General features: G+C 51.1%; 1 protein-coding gene across 1 annotated transcript; it reads right to left on the bottom strand.

Moving 5' to 3' along the window:
* Positions 1–453: 453 nt before the first annotated feature.
* NPFFR1 (neuropeptide FF receptor 1) lies at positions 454–20,820 on the bottom strand. Its single transcript, XM_059172628.1, has 4 exons — positions 20,527–20,820; positions 6,730–7,044; positions 2,878–2,977; positions 454–1,632 (listed from the first exon to the last, which is right to left on the bottom strand). The coding sequence occupies exons 1-4, from the start codon at positions 20,531–20,533 to the stop codon at positions 753–755; spliced, it is 1,302 nt and encodes a 433-aa protein (XP_059028611.1). The 5' UTR covers positions 20,534–20,820; the 3' UTR covers positions 454–752.
* Between the last annotated feature and the right edge of the window lie 1,373 nt (positions 20,821–22,193).

Below are 22,193 nucleotides of genomic sequence, written 5' to 3'. Positions count from 1 at the left end.
CCCCTCTTCTCTCCTCCGGGCAGGGACCCAAAGGGCAAGACCCAGAGTGTCTGCAAAGGACACTCCCTGTGCAGCTGCTTAGATGTGATGTACTGTTGTAGGACTCTGGGAAAAAGAGAATGGCCCAGAACACATCTTGGAACAAATCTACAGGAAGTGGGCAGGAGAGGCACACTGTGTTCTCCTAGGAGGGGGTGAAGCAGAGGTGCTTAGGTAACACATAAGGGATTCCAGGACAGGAACACGATGTGACAAATGGGCAGGACAACTTCTTGTTGCTCTTTCCCAGCCATGTCACTAGGATTCACCCATTTCAGTGTGCCCCACCTTAACAGGTCCTCCTGGAGACCGCTGGAGATGTCCCTGCAGGCCCTGGCGTCAGGCTCCCAGATTACCCCCGCTGAGAGCCCAGGCTAGCTACACCTCCTCTCGGGTCCTCAGTTTCGTGTCTGCATCCGTAGAAGGGGAAAGAAGACCTACTTCCAAAGCATTGTAAGGATTCAGCGAGAGGGTGTGTGTGGAGTCCGACATGGGAGGAAGGGTTTGCTGGGAAGTCGGCTCCTTCCCTCTCTCTGAGGTGGAAAGCAGTAGACCAGATAGCTCTAGCCTCTGCCACCGTCCTGCAGGGGAGAAGGAGGCATGCGGCACTGCCTCCCTCCACTACCCCCGTTGCTATCCTGTCCAGGCACCCCACCCCCTCCCCTTGGGGGACCCCTGCTCCGGGGATCAAGGGCCAGCCCTCCCAGTACCACTCAAATATCCCAAGCTGGTATGGTGAGGGGCAGGTGGCCGCAGCCAGGACCCTCCCCTGCCAAGCCATGATGGGCCACCCGGCCCCCGCGCAGGGGGAGGCGGCCAGAGCGGGCTGCCCGGCTGCTCTGGCCGGACTCCGAGGGCAGGCCGGAGTCGCCGGGCTGCCCCTCCGCAGAGAGCCGGGCGCGCAAGAGCTCCCCGGGCAGGGGCTCGGAGTAGGCCTCCTTGGGGCCGGCCCACTGTGGCAGGCAGAACTGCGCGCGGAAGGCGGCCTGGAAGCCGCGGCGGAAGTTCTCGTTGAAGTAGCCGTAGATGATGGGGTTGGCGCTGCTATTGAAGAAGGCCAACCAGTGTGCGAAGGGGAAGGCGTAGACCGTGACCAGGTGCAGCTGCGGCTCGCTGAGCTGGCCGTAGTCGATGAGCAGCAGCAGCGCCCAGAGTGGCAGCCAGGACAGCGTGAAGACCAGCGCCACCATGACCAGCATGTGCACCACCCTGGCCCTGCGCCGGGCCCCAGGGCGGCCTTGGGGCGCCGTTTCCCCGCCAGCCCGCGCAGGCCCCGAGGCCTTGCAGAGCTTGCGGGCGATGCGCGCGTACATGAGCACGATGAGTGCCAGCGGCGCTAGGTAGATGTGCGAGAAGAGCACGGTGGTGTAGACCCGGCGCATGCCCTTCTCGGGCCAGGCCTCCCAGCACGAGTAGAGCGGGTAGGAGCGGTTGCGGGCGTCCACCATGAAGTGGTGCTCCTCGCGCGTGACGGTCAGCGTGACGGCCGAGGGACACATGATGAGCAGGGCCAGGGCCCAGATGACTGCGATGGCGACCAGCGCCTTGCGCACGGTCAGCTTCTCGCGGAAAGGGTGCACGATGCAGCGGAACCTGAGGGCAGGGAGAGAAGCCAGCTCGCCACCGGCCCCAGGGTCCCTGTCTCCCCACCCCCAAGAGGGGTGCGGGGCCCTGTCTCCCCACCCCCAAGAGGGGTGCGGGGGGAAAGCTACCCCTTGTGGGGGCTGGCGGTGTGTGGGCACCGTCGGCAGCTTCCAAGGGCAGCTCAGGAAGTTTAGGTTCTTTGGCAAGCAAGTTGGTTCTCATCTGCAAGGGAGTCGGTATTGCGGAACAAAGGCAAAACCAGGAAGGGGGAAGGAACTGCGGGAGGCGTGGGAAACAATCCTGTCGGTGCACTTGGGGGGCATAAACTGATTAGCTGGCAGCTAGCAAAGGGATCAGCCTGCACATTCTGTCCTCGAGTAGGCTGATTAGGTAGGTGCATCAAAGAACATTTTTAGCTGCTCAGGAATTCTCCAGAAAACCTCTGGTGTTCAGGGGCTGACTCTACATGATGGACTGTCCCTATGTCATCTGGGCCGGCATCCTTCCCTGCCTCCCATGCTCTGGGGAAAAATGCCCAGAGGAACCCTTAGTGCAAGAGCTCATGGGAGGTGGATGAGGGCAGGAGGACCTATGGCATGCATTTGAGTCAGTTTTATTGTTTGTGAAGCTTCCTTGGCCCCTGGCTCCATTCCATTCACCCACTCATGCTAATCAGATAATCTGATGCAATCAGGGGCTGGAAGAGACCAGAAGTAGCTTGAGGTAAGGTGTAGGTGGGGAGTTAGGAAGGCCTGGGCTACCAGGGACCAGCAAGGAGGCTGCAGGCAGGCTTGGGAGGAGTGGGGAAGGTCAGTGAAGGAGCAGGGCCACACTTTGACCACACCCCCACACCCCCACCCTGAAACTGATTTTCCTTGCTCAGACAAGTGAGTGGCAAGATTTTATTCCACAGTCCCCTCTGTGGCTCCGATCTTTCCCCCATGTCCTGCTAGGTGGTCATCCTCTGCTTACACACTTCCAGAAGCTCAGGAAACAAGGACTGCCCTCAAGCTCTCGTAGGACCCAGGAATCCCTGGTAAACCTTAACAGGAGCTGACTCCCAGCCTTCTAAACGAAGGTGGTGGTATTCTTTGCAGGTCCCCTAAGTGCAGAGGGCAGCTAGCCCCACAGCCCCTCCCTTTACGGTTCATGGTTCGGCCCCAGCCTCCTGGTCGGCACAATAGTGGAGATGGTGACTCTTCCTAGTGCTGGGCCCCTGTCAGCTGAGGATGACCCAGCCAGGAGCCCTCTCACCTTTCCACAGCAATGGCCACCAGTGTGAACACAGACGCCGACACGGACATGCCCTGCACCAAGCCGCTCATCTTGCACGTGGCGTTGTCAAAGGGCCACCCTGCAATGACAGAGTCCACGACAGAATGAGTGTCTCATCCACAAAGAGCTGGAGACCTTGGGCTATTTAGGCCAGTCCCCTCTGTGGCTCCGATCTTTCCCCCATGTCCTGTTAGATGGTCATCCTCTGCTTACGCACTTCCAGAAGCGACAAAATGACCAGTCTATATCACTGTGTTCAGTTCGCACTGTTAGAGAGACAGTCTTTATATGGATTAGTGATTTCTCTCCAGGAGCTCTGTACCCAGCCAGGCCTAGTCTGGCTTTCTGCTCCCATAACCCTGCCTCAAGTTCTAGGCCAGCAGTTCTCAACCCTGGCCACTCACTAGAATCACCCGAGGGCTTTGAAAACAGCCAGTGCCCTGACCATGCCAGACCAATTAAAATCAGCATCTCTAGGGGTGGGACTGGACATCAGTACTTTTCAGATCTATGCAAGGGATCTGAGTGGTGGCCAGAGTTGAGAACCACTGGGACTGAGTGAGCCTGACTCCCAGGTGGGGGAGACACTAAGCAGATCTAGCCCCGCCAGTGTCTTGCTCTGATTCCCAGGCTTTCGCTCTGCCCAGAGACCAGGACTTGGCCTCAGGACTGAGAGCGAATCCACATCTTGGTTCCTTGAGGCCCTGTGTTGGTCACTGCCTGGTGTCTCTGCCCCTGTAGTTCTGGGGGTCCCACCTATTCTGTCTGTTGTGCCTGGCCACAGGAGCCCTCTCCCAAGGCTGGTTCCCCCTTCCCCAGCAGCCACCCCCAGTTACCTTTCTGCCTGCATGCTTGCTGAGAGTGCCAGGCACTGTCTCGCTCCATCCTCCCAACAAACCTAATGTGACTCCTGTTTACAGATGAGAGAGCTGAGGGGTCATGAGTTAGTTGGTTTCCCGTCTCTTTGCCCCTGAATCACTATGGGTGAGTGTGAGAGTTTGGTGTGGTGCTGGGGAACATCACGAAAGCCCATCATCATGAAGAGCATCTGATTCTGTTTTGGAAAAGCAGGAACGTGCAAATGCCCTGATTCGGCAAGTCCTCTCCCAAGTTCATATCCCAGACGCATTCCCTCATAGTCCAACTGTTCATAATGCTGGAGAGTGGGAGGCAGCGGTGTGCTGGTAAATCAGCTCTTAAAAAAGTTAAATTTTAATTTTAAAAACGTTCTGATTTATAGCATTTGCCAAGTCCAATACCTCCCCACATGGCCAAGTTCCTACTACCACCATGACATCACTGACCCAGGCAGCTGGCTTTAACCCACCACTGAGTAGAGGCCACTCCTAGGCATCCCTAGGAGACCAGAGGGTAAAATGGGGCGGAAGCACCCCCCACCCAGTAGCGCAGCAGGGAGCTCTTAGCAACAGCAGGTGAGATGTCCGCAGGACAAAGTAAATAGAAACCTTAGTGGCAAAGGTCAGAAAAAGAATGAGTTCTGTAACACCAAACCACATCATCAAATTAACAATAGACCCACAAGAATAACTAGGAAAACCTGACCCAGAAAAGTGACAAGGGAGTAGTTGGGGGGTCAAGGCGGGAGACAACCTTGTTCTTTATCTTGACCGTGGTGGTAGCACCATGACTGTGTATGACCCTCGACACCTGTGGAACTGTTCACAAAAGGAGGAGGATTTGTGTGCATATTAAACTGTACCTGGACAAAAATATTTCAATGTAAAATGTGCACACATTTGCAATGCACAATTTGTAAGAAGGCATACAAGTAAAAAGACATACGTTATGTTGAGTAGAATGTTTGCCTAGAGGGCAGGGAAGGGAATATGTAGTCAGGTAGGGCCACAGAAGGGAAGGGATAAAAAATAAATGAGGGTCTTTACAGCAGAATGAAGTTACATAGCACTGGGAGCAGCAGATGTAAATAATGCAACCTTTTGCAACTTCATTCCAAAAAAGAAAAAAGAAAAGGAAAGAAAAGCTAGCTGTACAAAGGTTTGTTCTATTGCAGAAGATTCTGTTAAAAATAACCCAGATACCCATCAGAAAGAGACTGGTTAAATAAGTTACAGTACGTTCATACAGTGGAATGCCAGGCAGTGGCAAAAAGAATGAAAAACTCTTTTATTTATCAATATGGAATAACTCCATGTAAACTGATTTTAATGAATCCCACAATCTACACGCTAGATTTTTAAGCTGGAAAAAAAAAAGTAAAGATGCAGAACTGACTGTTTTGGAAGCCAGTGTGTCCTTAATTTGCTTGTTCTTGCATAAAAGTATTTTTAGAAAGAGGGGCACCTGGGTGGCTCAGTCAGTTAAGCATCTGCCTCCGGCTCCGGTCATGATCCCGGGGTCCTGGAATGGAGTCCTGCATTGGGTTCCCTGCTCAGCGAGGAGCCTGCTTCTCCCTCTGCCTGCTGTTCTCACTGCTTGTTTGAGCTCTCGCTCTCTCCATCAAACAAATAAAGTCTTAAGAAAAGATACTTTTCGACGCAAGAAATTGGCCATATTGATTTCCTCCCAGGAGAGAAGCGGGGAGGCCAGAGGACAGAGACGGAAGCCACATTTTTCTCTGGAAACCTTTTGATAGTTTTTGACGATTGAACCATGTGAATGTGTTATTCCAACAATTTTTTAAACGTAGACAGGTGAAAAGGGCTGGCAGACACCTCTGTAACCCACTAATGGCCTCACCGTGTCATTGTTAACTGGTGCGTGTGTATGTGCATGCCTCTAGGTTGTGCACCTCTGCGTGTGTGTGCGTGCACACCTATGTGTAGGTCTAGGTGTGCTGGGAAGGAGAAAGATGAACAGTTTATGTTCAGCAGCGCTGGCGGAACCTGAGATCCAGCTGTGAGTGACGGTCCCTCCAGACAGAGCCAGCGCACTTGAGGGAAAGCTGATGGCTCTGGCTCTACTTCCTGGATCCTGAAATCTACAAAAACCCAGGCTGTGACTCCCCCGCCCCAAAGTCAGGTAAATCACTCCCACTGGAGCGATCCAGGCTCTGCAGCTGAGCTCCCGGGCGCTCAGAGCTCAGAGCCCACAAGCTCAGATCTCTAGGCATCTCCATGGCTCTGGAAACCTGTCCTTCCCCAAATAGAGTCTCAGGGTCTGAGTAACCTTATTCCGAAACAAGAAAGACTAAATCACATGAGGGAGAGTAGACGACAGTGTGAGCCTTCTGACATTTGTGGGATGAACAGGCAGGAATTTAGAGGTTAAGGTAGTCTAGTTCTGCTTCAATTCCTTCTACCAAGTCACTGCTGAATGGCCAGCCAGTCTCTACTTGGACACTCCCAGTGACAGGGAGCTCACTACCTATAGGACCGAACTCTCTTTGGTCGGAGAACAACTCAAATAAGTGGATTATTAGGTCCGTGTTCAGAGGAAACCTGCGAGTTCTAGCTCTGCCCAGAGGAGCTACCCAGGAGAGTAAGACTGAATGGTGTAGTGGTTAGAAATATGGGTGTGAGGACATGGGACTGGACACTTAGCTGTGTAACTACAGACCTGTCCCTCATCACTCTGAGCATTAGTTTCCCCATCCCTTACAATCAGGATAGTAATAACAACGCATGATTCATTGGATTGGTGTGAGGATTAGTTAACGATGGAAGAGGAAGTCATACAACTGCCATGAAAAGAATAATTAATTCATTGTATCTGTTATTTCTAACCTAATCCTCAGCCACAAGACTGTCTGGAGAGTTTGAGATAATGACATCTTGGCCAAGAGACCAGGCCAAGCAATGATCTCAGGGGTGGCAGGGACTCCTGCTGCCTTCCTCCCTTGCCTCCACTCACCAGTGATGAGGTTGTCCACAAGGGTAGTGGGCATGCAGAAGATGCCCACCAGCAAGTCACTGACGGCCAGGTTGAGGATGAACATGTTGGTGACGGTGCGCATGTGCCTGTTCTTGAGCACGATGAAGCAGACCAGGGCGTTGCCCACGATGCAGAGGAGGAAGATGAGCACGTAGGCCACAATGAACATGGCTGCCACTGGGGAGGAGTGCTGGTAGTAGGAGGAGAAGGTGAGATTTGCAGCTGGGGTGGCCTTGGCTTGACTCGTGTTCTGGCTTGGGGGCCAGCTGCTGTTAGGAGGCTGGGAGGGCTCCCCTAGAAGCAAAGGAGCATACTGGTCAGGATTGTAGGCAAAGAAGAGATGACTGACTTCTTGCCCCTGGTGACACTGTCCTGTGCTCCAAATCCTGACCATGCCCCAGTACCCCAATTAGGAACTCAACTGCAACAGCCACTGAATGCACTTTCAACCCACAGCACCCAAACCCTGATCTCATACCTTCGCCTCATCCCGTCCAGAACTTGTTTCCCAATGCTGGCTCTTCTCCATTCCCATAAGGCCCACCCTGCTGTCCCATCTGGCCTCCATCCTTGTTAGCCCTGCTGTCTGCCCCAGAGACTGACCTCTAAGAACTACATCGGCCAGATTCCCTTGCCTTCTGGTTTCTGACCCGGTTCAGCCAATGGAAAGCACAGCAGGAGACTGAAGGACGGGAGAAGACAGACATCAGGGCATTTGTCTCCCGATGCCCTCCCTGCCTGGCCCAGTTCTGCCTGCAGGGCTGTCTTTACAGATACAGCTCCTGTTAGGTGACCTTATCCCATGACTCCAGCTCTTCTGGGGCCAGGGTGACACCGTGTTCTCTCCTTGCACCACAGCTTCCTGTGGTTGCCAGTGCCAGTCCTTGCCCACCACTTGCTGGTTCTCACCCTCCCCTCTCCCCTGTAAAGTCCCTCTCTTAGAGTCTTCTGAGCGCACCACCTGTTTTCTCCTGAAATAGTCTCCTGACTATTATACCCTCAAAATCTTTGTTGTCCCTCCTCATCTCCTCTGCAGAACTTTAGCTGGGAAAGGCAAGAAGGCAGTAAAGGAAGGGCTAATGGAAGAGGACTCTGAACCTGGGTAAGGAGCAAAGGCACACACGAAATTTACCAGAAGACCATCCAAAGCCAAGGCTACCATACATCCTTCACTCTCTCCCACCATGGTATCTATAGCGTCATTCGCACAGCCTTTAACAAAACACTTACAGATGCATTATTTTGTCTAACCCTCCCAATCACCCCCTGAGGGAAACCTGTGAGGTATGCGTCCCATTTGAAATGGGAGAACTGAGATCAGAGGGGTTCTTCTACATTCTGCTGGGAGCTCGGGAGTATGTCTCTGAGGTGGTCCCACTCCGTGTGTCTCTGGATCCCATCCAGGCTTTAGTATGTGCCTACCCAGCCACCTGTGGGAAGGAACAGTTCCAGGTCTGACCACAGCTCCTCTGGGAAACCATTAAATGTGGTGACTCATGATATCGTCTCATAAACTCTCCTCCTGCCTTCCTCTGGGACTGGATGTAGCCTGTTCCAGGGGATGAAGAGTCTTCTGTCACATCCAGAGCTCAGCCACTAGCCTGGAGACCCACCGGAGGCTTGGGATCTGGAAACTAGAGACGCTCTGGGGCCAAGGAGCTGGCATGACCAGGGCTGGAGGACCCAGCAGGAGCAGCAGAAGCACAGGGGAGGCGGGGAGCAGGTGGAGGGCCTGCTGGTGGAGGTGGAGATGCTGCGGCTTTTGGGGCACAGTGGGAGGAAGAGGTGCCAGCCCCCTGCTTAGCCGCTCGCAAGCGTCCAGTTGCCCCCCAAACACCTTTATGTTACTATAGAAGATGTCAAGCGTGGACAAGAGAGAATGGTATCGTGGACATACACAAGAGTATGCAGCTTACTGAACTATTACAAGAGAGGAGTATAAAGACCTTCCACGCATACATCCTCTACCTTCAACAACCATCAGTCCAAGGCTAATCTGATTTCACCCTAACCCCCACCTCTCCTTGGAATAGCACATCACCTCCTTTCATCCGTCAACATTTCCGCTCGTATCGCTAAAAGATAGGACTAAAAAAACCTTCACATAACCGGAGTATCAGTGTTCCACCTAACAAAATTGACAATGATGTCTCATATTATCAATGGCTCAACATCCAGCTTACAAATTCCCTGATCGCTGGATAACTTTTTTACAAGTTTATAATACAAGTTTATATAAATAAACAATTTGTTTATTTATTTGTAGTAATCTCTATACCCAATGTGGGGCTTGAACTCACAAACCCGAAATCAAAAGTCCCATGCTCTTTCAGTGGAGGTGATCCCATTAGCTGTTCACCAGTGGTTTTTGGCAGCAGCCACTAAGGATTATGGCCTAGACCCCTCACTGTCCGAGCTCTGACTTCAACTGCCCAGACGTTCTGTGTTCTGATTCCTGCTGCCACCTCTGACCTCACCCCCTGCCACATGTCCATTTGCCCACCCACTCCAGTCTGGACACCTTGCGCTGGCTCCTACGCACTCCTACTTTCTCCGGCCCCAAGGATTTTACCCCTTTTTATTGCTCCTGTCTCCTCCTCCCCTTTAGCTCTCGGTTTAGACTAGGCTGTCTTCTCAGAGAGAAGCCTGACCCAGTTGCTCTATTTCAAGTAGGTGCCCTCCTATTTGTTATCTCTCGCAACTCTTCTTTCTTTTCCTCCAGCTGTCAATATTTTCTTTGTTTTCAGGTTGACTGGGCTTTCTTCCCCACCCTTGAAAGTCAGGTCCTGAAGAACAGTTGGCTGCCGAATCCCCAGGGTCTCATCAGTGCCTGCCTATCATCAGTGGTTCAGTACACGGTTGGTGGATGGATACATAGTTGCGTGAAGGAAAAAAGGAAGGGAAGATGAACTCTGAAACCAGGTGACAGGTGACATGGCTGGTATTGGAAGGCCTTCAGGGGCTCCTCTGGAAGGAACCCCATCCCAGAGTCTGTTGGGAGCTTTCCCAGGCAACTCACCCGTCCTGAGCCCCAGATCAGCTCAGGATCGGTCCCCGTGATTCAAAGAAATCTGCGCATGTGCGCATGTAGAGGAAATTGACACAATCTACCCGGCCAGACTCCAGTCTGTCTGTCCCTGCCCTTCACTTGGCCTTAGAAAACTGCTTAGAGAGCTCATATTCTGCACTCTGTCCTGAGAAGTGCCCAGGAGCGACCCTACCCATCTCTAGACACTCCGCTGGGCTGGGCGTCTGTCCCCACCCTCAATGCCCATTGCTGCATTGCAGAATGTTCCTTTCTTGGGGAGGATTCCTAGCAACTCTCCTGGGTTGGGGGGAGCTGAGCTGGGAGCAGGCAGCCCTCCCACCCCAGCAGATCCATACCAGCATCCAGAGACCTCATTAACACCCTGGACTTGCCCTTTCTGGACAAGGGCCCTTGTGGATACATTAAAGCAGGTGAAAATCGTATCCACTGAACCCAATTAAGTCATTCTCCTACCCCAGGAGCTTCCTGGAGGTCTCAGGATATAATCGTGGTTGCCTCCAAGGCATTCTGATGATCTCAGAGAGCCAGCAAGCCCTGGGCCACGGAAAGCCCAGGGCCAGAGAGAAGATGGGGGTACACTGATACCTCCGTGGGTGGTCCCGGCCAGCAGCATCTGCATTGCTAATTTAGAAATGAAAGGATCTCGGGCCTCACCTCTGATCTAGGGAACCTGAACCCAACTGCTTTAACACATCTCCCAGGTGATTCTGATAGCACACTCCAGTTTGAGAACCACAGATTCAAAGGGCTTGGACCAAAGGCTCTGGCAATAGTGGACACACCCCAACTGGGAAGTCCCAGTCCTCTTTCCTGTCTCCTTCCTGGTGCCTCCAGGTAACCAACTGTGTCCACTCTGTGTCCCCTCAAAATTCACAAATTGAAACCTACTCCCCTGTGGGATGGTATTTGGAGATGGGGCCTTTGGGGCGAGGTTAAATTCCACTGGTGAGCTGTCATGAATGGAATTAGCACCTTTATGAAGGAGACCCCAGGGAGCAAACTGGGTATACAGCAGAAAGAGGGCTGTGTGTTAACCAGGAATTGGGGCCTCACCAGACACCAAATTTGCATCTTGACCTTAGACCTTCCAGCCTCCAGAACTGTGAGAAACAGGTTTCTGTTGTTTTGAAGCCCCTCACATCAGTATTTTGTCATAGCCTGCCCAACAGACTTCATGAAACACCGCCTCCCTTCTGGGGAGCTCAGGGTTCCCATCTTGAAAATGGAAACACACAGTTCCTGGCTAGGACCTAGCACAGGGCATGTCCCCTCTCTGGAAATCAGAGTTCTCACTGGTAAGATGGGGATAAGCTCACACAAATGAAAGGAGGTGCGGTGAGAGCTAGCCAAAGAGATGATGGGCGCGAGAAGACCTCAGTGCCCCAGGCACTTTAGCTCCTAACCAACAGTATCAACAGTGTCAACAACACAACTGTGAGGATGAGATCTTTATGATGCTCTTGGTCTGGACCTGCCCGCCAAGCCTGAAAGATGGAAAGATGCGCGGGAGAGAAAACACCACCAAAACCACGGTCCTGAGCACGGAATCAGGCTGGGTATTTGCTTCCCGGAATTCTCAGCAATTCCCCCTAATACAGTCATCGTTATCGCCACCTGCTGATCTCTCCTGGTACCACAGGGAGCTTCACTCCCAGACCAGAGACTTGGGGCTCACCATTCAGGAGCCACTTCCTGAGAGCCTCCTGGGGGACCTCGACCTGGATGGAGAGGCGCCGGGGAGCTGCGGAAGGCTACAACACAGAACAGCACAAATGGCTGATAAACATGTAAGACAAAAAGTTTAAATTCGTTTGTGATCAAAAAAGGGCAATTTTATTTATTTATTTATTTATTTATTTAATTTATTTATTTTTAAAAATTTTTATTTATTTGACAGACAGACCACAAGTAGGCAGAGAGGCAGGCAGAAAGAGAGAGGAGGAGGAGGCACGCTCCCTGCTGAGCAGAGAGCCCGATGTGAGGCTCGATCCCAGGACCCTGGGATCATGACCTGAGCCGAAGGCAGAGGCTTTAACCACTGAGCAACCCAGGCGCCCCCAAAAAGGGCAATTTCAAAGAACAACTTTTTTATCTATTAGATTGGCAGAGAAGAAAAGTGCTCAGCGTTGGCCAGGGGGTGACTGCCCCTCAACCCTTGGCAGCTGGGCACATCCATCCAGCGCCCTGAGAGTGGACCTGCTCCAGGATCCAGCCATTCCACTTCTAGGGACTTCTCCCAGGGGATAAGATCTGATGGTGTGAGAGCAAATACTGACCCTGGGTTGTAATAGCTACAAAATAGTATATATTATAAATCTGGATTCTATATAAAAGGGTGTGTACGTGTGTGTGAACAAATGACAAAAGAAGAAGAAGAAGAAGAAGAGAAGAAGGAGGAGGAGGAGGAGAAGGAGAAGAAGAAGAAAAATAGTATTTATCCACAGGGAGGTTTCAAGTGATTTTTATTTTCCTGTTCGCTAACTTGCATTCTGACCTTTCTAATCAGAAGGAAGCTCTGATAAGTGTGATTTTAAACTGACTGCATCAGTGATTCTGAACTCTGACTCCAGTCAGAATCACCTGACTTTTAACAATACAGAACTCCCGCCCCCAAATGAATCAGAATCTCTAGGGGTCCCAGCACTGGTATTTTTCTGAAAAGCTCCCCTGGTGATTTCCAAGGACAGAACCACTGAATTTCCAAGTCCCTGCCTCCGAGGTGGTTACAGACAGTGCCTGGCATTGTGGGAGTTGCCAAACTCCGAGGGTCTCTAATGCATCTGAATTCACTTCACAGATGCTTTCCTAGAGCTTTGTCCTGATAGGCCAAGGAATGCCTCCGGTCCAGACAGAATCCACAGTCTTTGGCAGCTTTGGATCTGTCTCTCAAAAAGTGCACTGGTGGGCACCTGGGTGGCTCAGTGGGTTAAAGCCTCTGTCTTTGGCTCAGGTCATGATCTCAAGGTCCTGGGAACATCCCCACATCAGGCTCTGCTCAGCAGGGAGCCTGCTTCCCCCTCTCTCTCTGCCTGTGTCTCTGCCTACTTGTGATCTCTGTCAAATAAATAAATAAAATCTTTAAAAAAAAAATAGTGCACTGAATATTCAGTTTCAAGGGAACGGCAGGCATTTGCGGTTGTGGTTCACCTCGCTCCCATTACCCCTTCTGACCTTAGGGAGCAAGCCCTCTCTGTGGGCCCTTTAGAGAGATTGTCAGTCAGGAGTCTGCACTGGCCCCTGGCCAAAGGATAGCTGATTAGACCTCTTCTGCTTCAGATTTGACTCTGAGTCTCAATAACACAGCTTTTCCTTCTGTTGGATGATCTGCCCCTACTCTTCCAATAAATTTGCATCATTGGTTAAATTAGCCAGAAACAGTTTCTGTTGCTTGCAGCCTATCGTCTTGACTAATACGAGGAGATCAAAGCTGGTCATCCCTGGGCCTCCTCGGAATCTGGGAAGTCCAGGTTCAAAACCCCAGGGACAGCTGGAAGGGGTGTGGCTGGGTAGGGTAGAAAGCCCCAGAATTCCTGCTCCCCGGATCAGATTCCAGCCCTCCCTCTGCTTCATCTCACAGGCCATGCAATCTTCCACGGAGCCTTTGTTGGCACAGAGAGGAAAGGACACTGACCTTGCAGTCAGAAAACATGACCTTGAGAGTTGGCCCAGTGGTGGTCACTCCGTATAAAAGGGGCTGGTGGGGGCTAACTTGGTTTGAAGGAAAAGCTTAGCTTAGGAACTTATCCTAAAGTTGCTTTTGCGTGGTTTTGACAAGGAGGTGTATTTAGTTTGGGATTGTTTGGGGACTGCTGATGGGGGAGCTCCATCCTGCATGCCATCCCTCGGTACTCCTCTGTGAACTTGGGAGCTCCCCGGCACCTCCCTGTGTTGTTCTTGGCTGTCAAAAGTGGACGTCCTGGACTTCTTGCATCCCTCCCACCTCATGGCGTTGTTAGATAAGGCTCCGCAAGATATCAGAGTAAAATTATAAAGGGTCTCACAGACCTAAATAAGGCCTGTGTCTTGGCTATATTAGCTCTCCACCAGGCAGCTGCAGGGGACCAAGGGTGACAGGTTCCAGCTCATTTGGGTTTGACCCCAAGGAAACCAGCCTGGGCAAGACAAGTAAGGGAAAAGTGGGTGTGTAGGGAGATCACTGCTGAGGAGGGAGGCTTTCTGAGACCTGCAATCTCACTTCCCGCCCTCCCTCCTTCCCTCCTGGCAGCTGAGCTAAAACCCACCGCATCCCAGGCACCCACCACAGCAACAGGGATCTCGCAAGCCAGCCCCTTGTTGGTGAGGAGGAGTGGATGGGCTTCCTAAGAATCCTTTGGGTTGGCCAAGGCCGATGGCTCAAGAGCTGCCGCAGCAGCCAATGGGAGCCAAACTAGCCTCTTTCTGCACTTTCCCTTCTACTCTAAATCCCTTTCATTTCTCCTCGCTTCCATCTGGAGCTCTCCAGTATTCTCTGTTTTACTCATCAAAATCTGGATTCAGGAAAGCAGGTTCTGATGCAAATTGTTTACCTCTCAGTAAAAATTGAAGTTACTGAGCTGCTCTTTACTCACATCTTAAGCTTATACTCTCAGCACACTTAGAGGAATTCCAGGCCTTAGAAAAATAAGGGTAGAAGAGAGTGTCTGGATGGCTCAGTCGGTTGAGCATCTGCCTTCGGCTCAGGTCCTGATCCTAGGATCCTGGGATCCAGCTGAGTGGGGAGCCTGCTGCTTCTTCTCCCTCTGCCCCTTCCCTTGCTTGAACTCTCTTGCTCTCTCTCTCTCTCTGTCAAATAAATAAATAAATAAATAAATAAATAAATAAATAAAATCCTTTAAAAATAATAAAAAATAAAAAGAAGGGTAGGGGGCACCTGGGTGGCTTAGTCATTAAGTGCCTGCCTTAGCTCAAGTCATGATTCCAGGGTCCTGGGGTCAGGCCCCACATTGGGCTCCCTGCTCAGTGGGAAGCCTGCTTCTCTCTCTCCCACTCCCTCTGCTTGTATTCCATCTCTTGCTGTGTCTCCCTCTGTCAAATAAGTAAATAAAATCTTAAAAAAAAAAAAAGAAAAGAAAAGAAAAAAGAAGGGTAGAAAAGATTTAAGGGAAGAGCAGAAAGGGAAAGACTTTCCTCTCTCCTGCTCTAGATAATGCCAAGTGTATGGCCAGGAGCATCCTTTCCAGGTTCTATGATTGCTTCCTCTCTGTCTGCCTGTAGCACTGCTCATGTTCAGTTTCCTATTTCAGCTATGTACAGAAATGTTTTTTCTTCCACTAAGGTGGAAATGTCTTAGTGGCAGAAACTTTGACTCTTTCATTTCAGAGTAATCCCCACTAACTGGCACAGGGCATAGACCATGCAGACAATTAATAAATGGTTGCAATTAATACAGATCCTGGGGCTATGAATTTCCCTCTAAGGACAGCTTTAGCTGTATTCCCTAGGCTCTGATATATACTGTTTTCATTTTTGTTGAAATAATTTCTATACAGGGACACCTGGGTGACTCAGTTGGTTAAGCGTCTGCCTTTGGTTCAGGTCATGATCTCAAGGTCCTGGGATTGAGTCCTACATCAGGCTCCCTGTTCAGTGGGAAGTCTGGTTATCCCTCTTCCCCTGCTCATGCTCTCTCTCTCTCATTCTTTCTCTAAAACAAATAAAATCTAAAAAAATGAAAATTAATACTTTTTATACAGCATCAAGTTATCTCTGACAAGGAAAGGAAAATTTTTCATTTCACAGATAGGGAATCAAAGCTCAGAGCAGAGACATGCTCTTAGAACACAGGAGGCCCTTGGCTCCAGGATTCAGGGTCCATCAAGTAGGCTGGGTGACCTAGTCTGAGTTTCAGCACCTGCTCTTTTTCTGCCACTTCTGATCATTTTTTTGTCCTCTCTTGGTATTATCAGACCATCTATTACAATCTCCAGTGTCCCTTTGCAGCAACTGGGGATCTTTGATTTGAGGGGTCCCTGCCTCCCCGAGACTCCAGCTGCAAAGCTGACACCATGAATACTACACGGGTCATCTGAAACCTTTCCTGAAGAAGCAGGCACACAGTAGCCAGAGGCAGAGCCAGGCTACCTTGGGCTTAAGCGAGAAGTAATGGAAGTGAGCGCCAACTCCTTTGGGATCCATTCTTCCCTCACCCAATACTTCCCAAACAGGCATCACTGCCTGGAGCCTCAACATCCCTGTCCCAAGCTACTTATGCACTCTCTCTCCCCATTCCTAGCATGATCTTCTTTCAGGGAAGAGTCTGATGAATTTGTTCACACAGATGAGGAAATGATTCATAACGGCTTAAAGTGCAGTATCTCTTTTTGGTGTTTGCATTTCAAAGGGAGTCAAACCTTAAATCTGAAAGAAAAACAAAGCTCTGGTGGTGTAATTTCAGTTATTAAGGAGAGAATAGCAAAAGGTTTTTGAGAAGGAGAGACTGAATTGAATTCTTTTCTATTTGTATCTTCAGTAGATCTGATAGAAATTAGCTGCATTGTCAGTTCCACTCTCTGTGCCTCAGTTTCATTTCTAAAACCAGGGTTGACCATCTGCTTACCCAGTCCTCTCTTGGCTCTAATAATCTGGGGTATTTGCAATGGAATGGCCACCCAGTGACTGGAACAGAAATACTTACTGCAATTATTGTCTCAAACTCACTGCCAGAAGCAGGACAGACTGCCTTCGGACAGAGAGATGGCTCCAGTGAAAACCAGACATCCACCTACCTGGCCTCTGCTTCCTCAGCAGCAGCTGAGACCCCGCCCATTCCAAGTCCTCATAAGACAGGAAGGGGCAGATGGTCCTCGGGACATAGCTGGAGAGCTGGACTCCATGTAGGTGGCAGCCCTAAGTGTCCCTAGAATCTGGGTAGAATCTGGGTCTTTGGTGCAGAAGCCAGCAGACCTGCTTTAGTTCAAGCCCGGGCAAGCTGCACCTTCTAAGCCCAATTTTATCACCTGTTAAATGGAGGTGATGCTATCTCCCTGCCCACTTCCCTATCTGGATGAGCTGCTCCAAGACGTGAAGTGCTTTGCAAAAAATAACAGGACACAGTGCCTCTGGCAGCATCTCCAGGGGCATGGAGAAGCAGGACCCACTTTAACCTCCAAGATACTTCTGTGTCTGGCACTGGAGGGAAACGAGCTGGCTTGCTCCTCTTCTTCTCCTTTCTCCTGTGACCATCTCCCCTCGTCTGGGCTGCTGCCCCACAGCACACCTACCTTCAGCTAGTATGAGCCTACATCCTCCCAGCCTCCAGGCCTCCCGGGTCCAAGCAGCAGCTAGGGAGGCTGCCAGGGGCTCCAAGGAGGCCACTAGATTGGGATGGGACTGGGAGTGGGGGTGATTTGCTGTGCTCTGCTGACTTATAGTCCTGCGTACCACCGCCAAGGCCAATGGGAAGTCTGATGGGGGTTGTTGCCTGGCGGTCCCCAACAACTCCTTAGGTGACTCAGCAGACCCCAGTGTCCACCTACAGGTCCTGGGAGAAGGTTTCTGGCCCCCAAAGATCCCTCCAGGCCCTATTTTTGGTCCAGCCACCTAAGAATTCCCCCTTCAGGCCCCCACCAGACCCCCTTGTCCAAGCTGGATCATGAGATTTGGTGAGGAAATAGCTTCTAGGCCAATTCTGAGTGCTAGAATGTTCTTCCTGACAGCTGAGTTGCATCGTCTAGTGTAACTTGCCCCTACCTGTCCTAGTTCTGCTCCCTGGAGCTTCAGAGAGCAAAAGTGAGCTCCCTGGCCCCCAGGATCATCTCCTTCTCCCCACCTATGTCCCACCAGATCCACCAGGGGCTCTTCAGGGAAAGGGGTTCTAGGCTCAGTACACCATCAGTCTGCTTTCATCTGCCCAGGAATTTACTTCCTTATATTGCCCAGGAATTCAAACCAGAGCTCCCTCATCGTAAATGTACACAACTGACTGTTTGGACTGGAATTAAGGACGTTGCCTTCCACTTACACGTTTACATTTCATTTTCTTGGTTTTGCTCTGAATGTTGAGATAGCCTCAAATCTTGAATCTGTTGCCATGGGGGTGTTGTGGCTCTTATTCAGAGATCTGATAAGCATGCCTTTTATCTTCCCTCTGCATTGCTTAATGTCAGGTCAAGGCCAGAGCCAGAAGGACCTCTAAGCTGCACTGAAGCCTTTAAGGAAAGCCCTGCTGGCAGTCCTCCATCCCCTTCCCACATCTTTCTATCAGTTTCCAGGGCTCTCACCCAAGATCTCTGCTGTGCCCTGCTGAAATCCTGCAATCCGTCTCTGTTCCTCTCAGAAACCCAGTCTGAAAGAGGAAATTGGTGAGTTTGGTCTGATTTGCTTTAGTGAACACTGCTACTGGGTCTTCTTGTTACATTCTTTCTTTTTGCAAAAAAAAAAAAAAAAGTTTTTGTAAAAAATGATGTGCTTCTTATGAAACAGTTCTGAGTGCTATGAAAGAAGAGAATGAATGTCACTGAAATTTCACATGCGGGGCAACATCCATGGCCAGTGTGTATGTGACGCTTCTTGCCACATCTCCTCAGCCTGAAGATCCCAGCTGCGGTGGACTGTTCCTTGTACTTCCTGTGCCCGGCCTAGCCTGTGCCCAGGAGTCTGCTCTGCTTTCTTTGAACCCAAGAACAGGAAACTTCTAGGAGTGCAGAAGGGGTAACCCTCAACCAGCAGAGAGGAGCAAACAGCAGACCCTCCCCTTCTGGTGTGAGGCAAATCTTGGGTGCTTTTGCATGCTGCCCAGAGGGTTCCGAGAGGGATAGAGCCCTTAGATGCCCACAGCGAAGCCCCAGTTCATTGTTCATTCCTGCACCCATTTTTCTTCCTCTCCTACCTCACTCTCTTGACCTTGGCTTTCAGGCATCAAACTCCCCAGACCCGAGCCCTTGTCTTAGGGTACACTTTCAGAAGCAGGGCAATCCACACAAAGATGTCTCTCTGCATATGGTTTACCTATATATCCAATAATAAGCCTACGTAATTTTGCAAAAAGGGGATCATACTACACATGTGTTCTAAAACCTGCTTTTGAAAGATTACTCACAGTAGGCACAAAACATCTTTTTATGCCCATAAATAAAATCCTAAACGCAGTTCCTACTGTCTATATACTATCCCACTGCAGATGTTTCATCCTTTAACTTACTTAATTATGGACAACTCGATGGTTTCCAGTTTTGCACTGAGCTGAAAATGCTCAGTCTCATCTCTTTGCAAGTGTACAGGAGAGCATCCTTTGAAAAAATTTCGAGATGTTCCATGGCTTTATTGTCTCCGAAATGTTCACTACATGTTTGATAATTAATTCTGGAATTTTAATAGAGGCCGATATTAACCTTAGCAGCTTAGAGATTTTTTTTTTCTTCTCTAAATCTATCTTTGCTTCCTTTTTGAAAATCAGGACATCTGCCCATCTTTAGTTTTCTGGTTTCGCTTTATTCATTGTCGTTTCCTTTAAGGCAGTGATTACATCCGCAAGGCCTCCCCATCCCCGGGATGTCGTTTGTCTGGGCTTCGATGCCTTCTTGCCATCACCTATCTTGGCTTTCAATTTCCTCCTTATGCTCTTTATTTCATCATTTGGTATAAAATTGCCTGTGTTCTGCTCTGCTTGCCCTCACTTGTGTGTTAAGATTATACCACATATCCCCAGCCCTGAGCAGATTCCTTCGTGATATCCTTACTTGGACTTTGAAAGAGCTTTGCTCTCTTTGTTAATTTCCCCCGGTTTCTGTTCACTCGGGTGCTGCTGTTTTGCTACCACTGTTCTTACAGATCCTGCCAGTCTTCCAGATTCATCTTGAGTTATGCATTCCTTCTTGCATCTTTGTGTGCGTGCACTTTTCATATCCAATAAGCACAGCATGCAAGAGGTTCTGTGAAACTCTTTTCCTTCTCACCAGCAGTGTTTGCAATTACTTCCTTGGAATTTCAGGGTTTTATTATCTCTGGAAGGAAGCCTCTGTTACCGGTATGGATTTGTTCAACACATCTTATCTTATTTTACTCTCACAGCCAACTATGAAGCCAGCTAAATGTAAATTTCTCCATTCAACAGGTAGGTGAACCAGTGGCACAGAAAGGTTTCGACACCACCCCCAAAGACGCCCAGCAAGCCAGTAGACCAGCCCTCAGTCTTCCAGTTTCTTAGCCTACATACATATGGTTTCCCTTGCCCACCTTGGCGGAGATGGGAGTCTGGACCTCCACTTGGTAAGGTTGGAGCAAGCAGCCTTATGCCTGGGACTTAAACCTTAGAGTCCTGGTGATCAGGTCCATAAACCCACCTTTTCTCCATAGAGAAAAATTCTCTCTGTGTGGAAGAAATCTTGTCTGGAATTCCATCTTCCCCAGTACTCCCACTCCTAGCAGGTAAAGTCAATGGGTCACAGTTCCACTGAAGCCAATGGCCAAGCTCAGGCACATGGAGGCCCCTGTCTCTCCCTCTCTCTGTCTCTCCGTCTCTGTCTCTGGCACACACACATACACCACACACACCACAGAGCACTCTAAGTCTTTCTGCGTCTCTCAGTCTCTTTCATACACACACACATACACACAAACACACCACATGCATGCACACACACACATTGTCACAGTGTCTGGCTCTGGACAGCCCTCAGTGAGCAGGTACCCCAGCCCCTTCGCTCTCCCTTGGCTCACTGCTCCTGAGTCAGTACCCGACCCACTCCCACTTGCAGCCCACCCTCAGCCCCAGCTCCGGGCTCACTCACCCTCCATGCTGCCCACTCCCACCGGCTCTGGAGAGGGCACAGCGGGCCACTCCGCCCTGGCAGGGCGAGGGAGTCTCCAGGCCCTGGCTGGCCTGCCCGCGCCTCTACCTCTGCGCTCCAAGGATCGAGTCTGGAACCCGGCAGAAACGGGCGGAGACGGGGTGGGGGTTGGTGCGTGCGCCCTCAGGAAGAAGCCCTTCGCGGGGTCTCACTCCTCCTTGGGGCCCAGAGTTAGCCCCGCGGTGGCCCGGCTCCCGCGCAGCGCAGCCGCCTGCCCCACTCTGCGGCCGGCTGCCGGCTGCCCCGCGCTTTTCCCTGGCGGGAGCGAGAGAGGGGGGCTAGCGCGGCGCCGTCGCCATGGCAACCGGCACGCCTGTGCCGGCCGCACCGTCCCCTGCCCGCTGCGCCCCGGCCCGCCTCCCCGATGCACCTCTCTCCGCAGGGGCCGAGCGCCCCTCCAAAGTAAGCGACACACCCCACTGGAGCCCTGGCAGCAATGCCCACTAACTCTGTATCTCTCCCCGCGCCCCACGTCCCAGTCCCTGTTCCCTTTCCTTCTCCTCCTTGCCCCATCCCAGCTTGACCCCCCCACACACACCCCGGTGTCCAGGACCCTGGGGTCCTCCTGAGAAAGAAAGAAGAGGCAGCTGTGAATACATGGGAGCGCCGAAGGAGGGAAGGGGTAGCTGCTGCATCAGCTCTGAGCTCCGGGAGGAGAGTGGGGACACTCTCTCCTCCATGACCACTGGCAGCAGCCGCCAGGCATTCAGCACTTTTCCCCTCAGGCAAGTCTCAGTTTCTGCCTCTGTAAAAACGGTCTCCAGGAGAGGAAATGAGATGCCAAAGCCTCCGCCCAGCACATAGTAGAGGCCCAACAAAAGGTCCCTCCAGCTGGATGGGAGGCCCTCTCCCTCTCATTACTCTATCCCCTGTCAATCCCCCCAACAACCACCACCACAGACTTGTGTCACATGAATGAAGATCCTAGGTTCCAAGCAGATGGAAGAGAGTGACTGGCCCATTCCTTCCTTTTCTGGGGGTGGGGCCTCTATCCAGACATCTGAGGAAAATGTTGGAATCCAGCTTCTTCCCAGTCTCTCTCCAGCTCCTCCTCTGTCCTGAGTGGCCGGCAGAGTTTCAGAGCTGGAAGACCTGAGAGACCAGGGAGTCTAACCCCACCCTGGGCCAGGGCTCCGGTTCCTAATGCCCAGTAGTGGGTAATTCTGCCTCGCATCACCCTTTCTTTGCCCAGAACAGCCCAGAAGGAGCAGCAGGGAGGGAGAGCTTCCTGTCGAGACCCCCTTCTGCAGGCCAAACATCTGATTTTCTTTGGGCTTTTTTTTCTTCCTGTGGCTGGCCTGAGGATTATCTGTAAAAAGGGACTAATAACAGTACCTATCTCCCAGAGTCGCAGTGAAGATGAAAGGGGTTACTCTACGTATCGCATGTGGAACGGTGCCTCGCCGTAGTAAGTGCTCCATAAACCTTAGTTATTCGATCATTACTATCTTGAGCCCACCTCCCTATGGAAGCGCTCACAGTTCTCAGAGTCCCTCTAACTGTCAGGACCCAGAATTGTGATAGGTGATATCAAGCCCCCTTGACTGACTCAGAGTTCAGGGCACTGCTGTAAAATCCCTATAGCCCAGCATTGCCATTTATTGTCA

Source organism: Mustela lutreola, chromosome 4 (genome assembly GCF_030435805.1).
Source record: "Mustela lutreola isolate mMusLut2 chromosome 4, mMusLut2.pri, whole genome shotgun sequence".
NCBI lineage: Eukaryota > Metazoa > Chordata > Mammalia > Carnivora > Mustelidae > Mustela > Mustela lutreola.
Note: the sequence above shows the minus strand (reverse complement) of the source record. Positions and strands in the feature narration are given on the sequence as shown.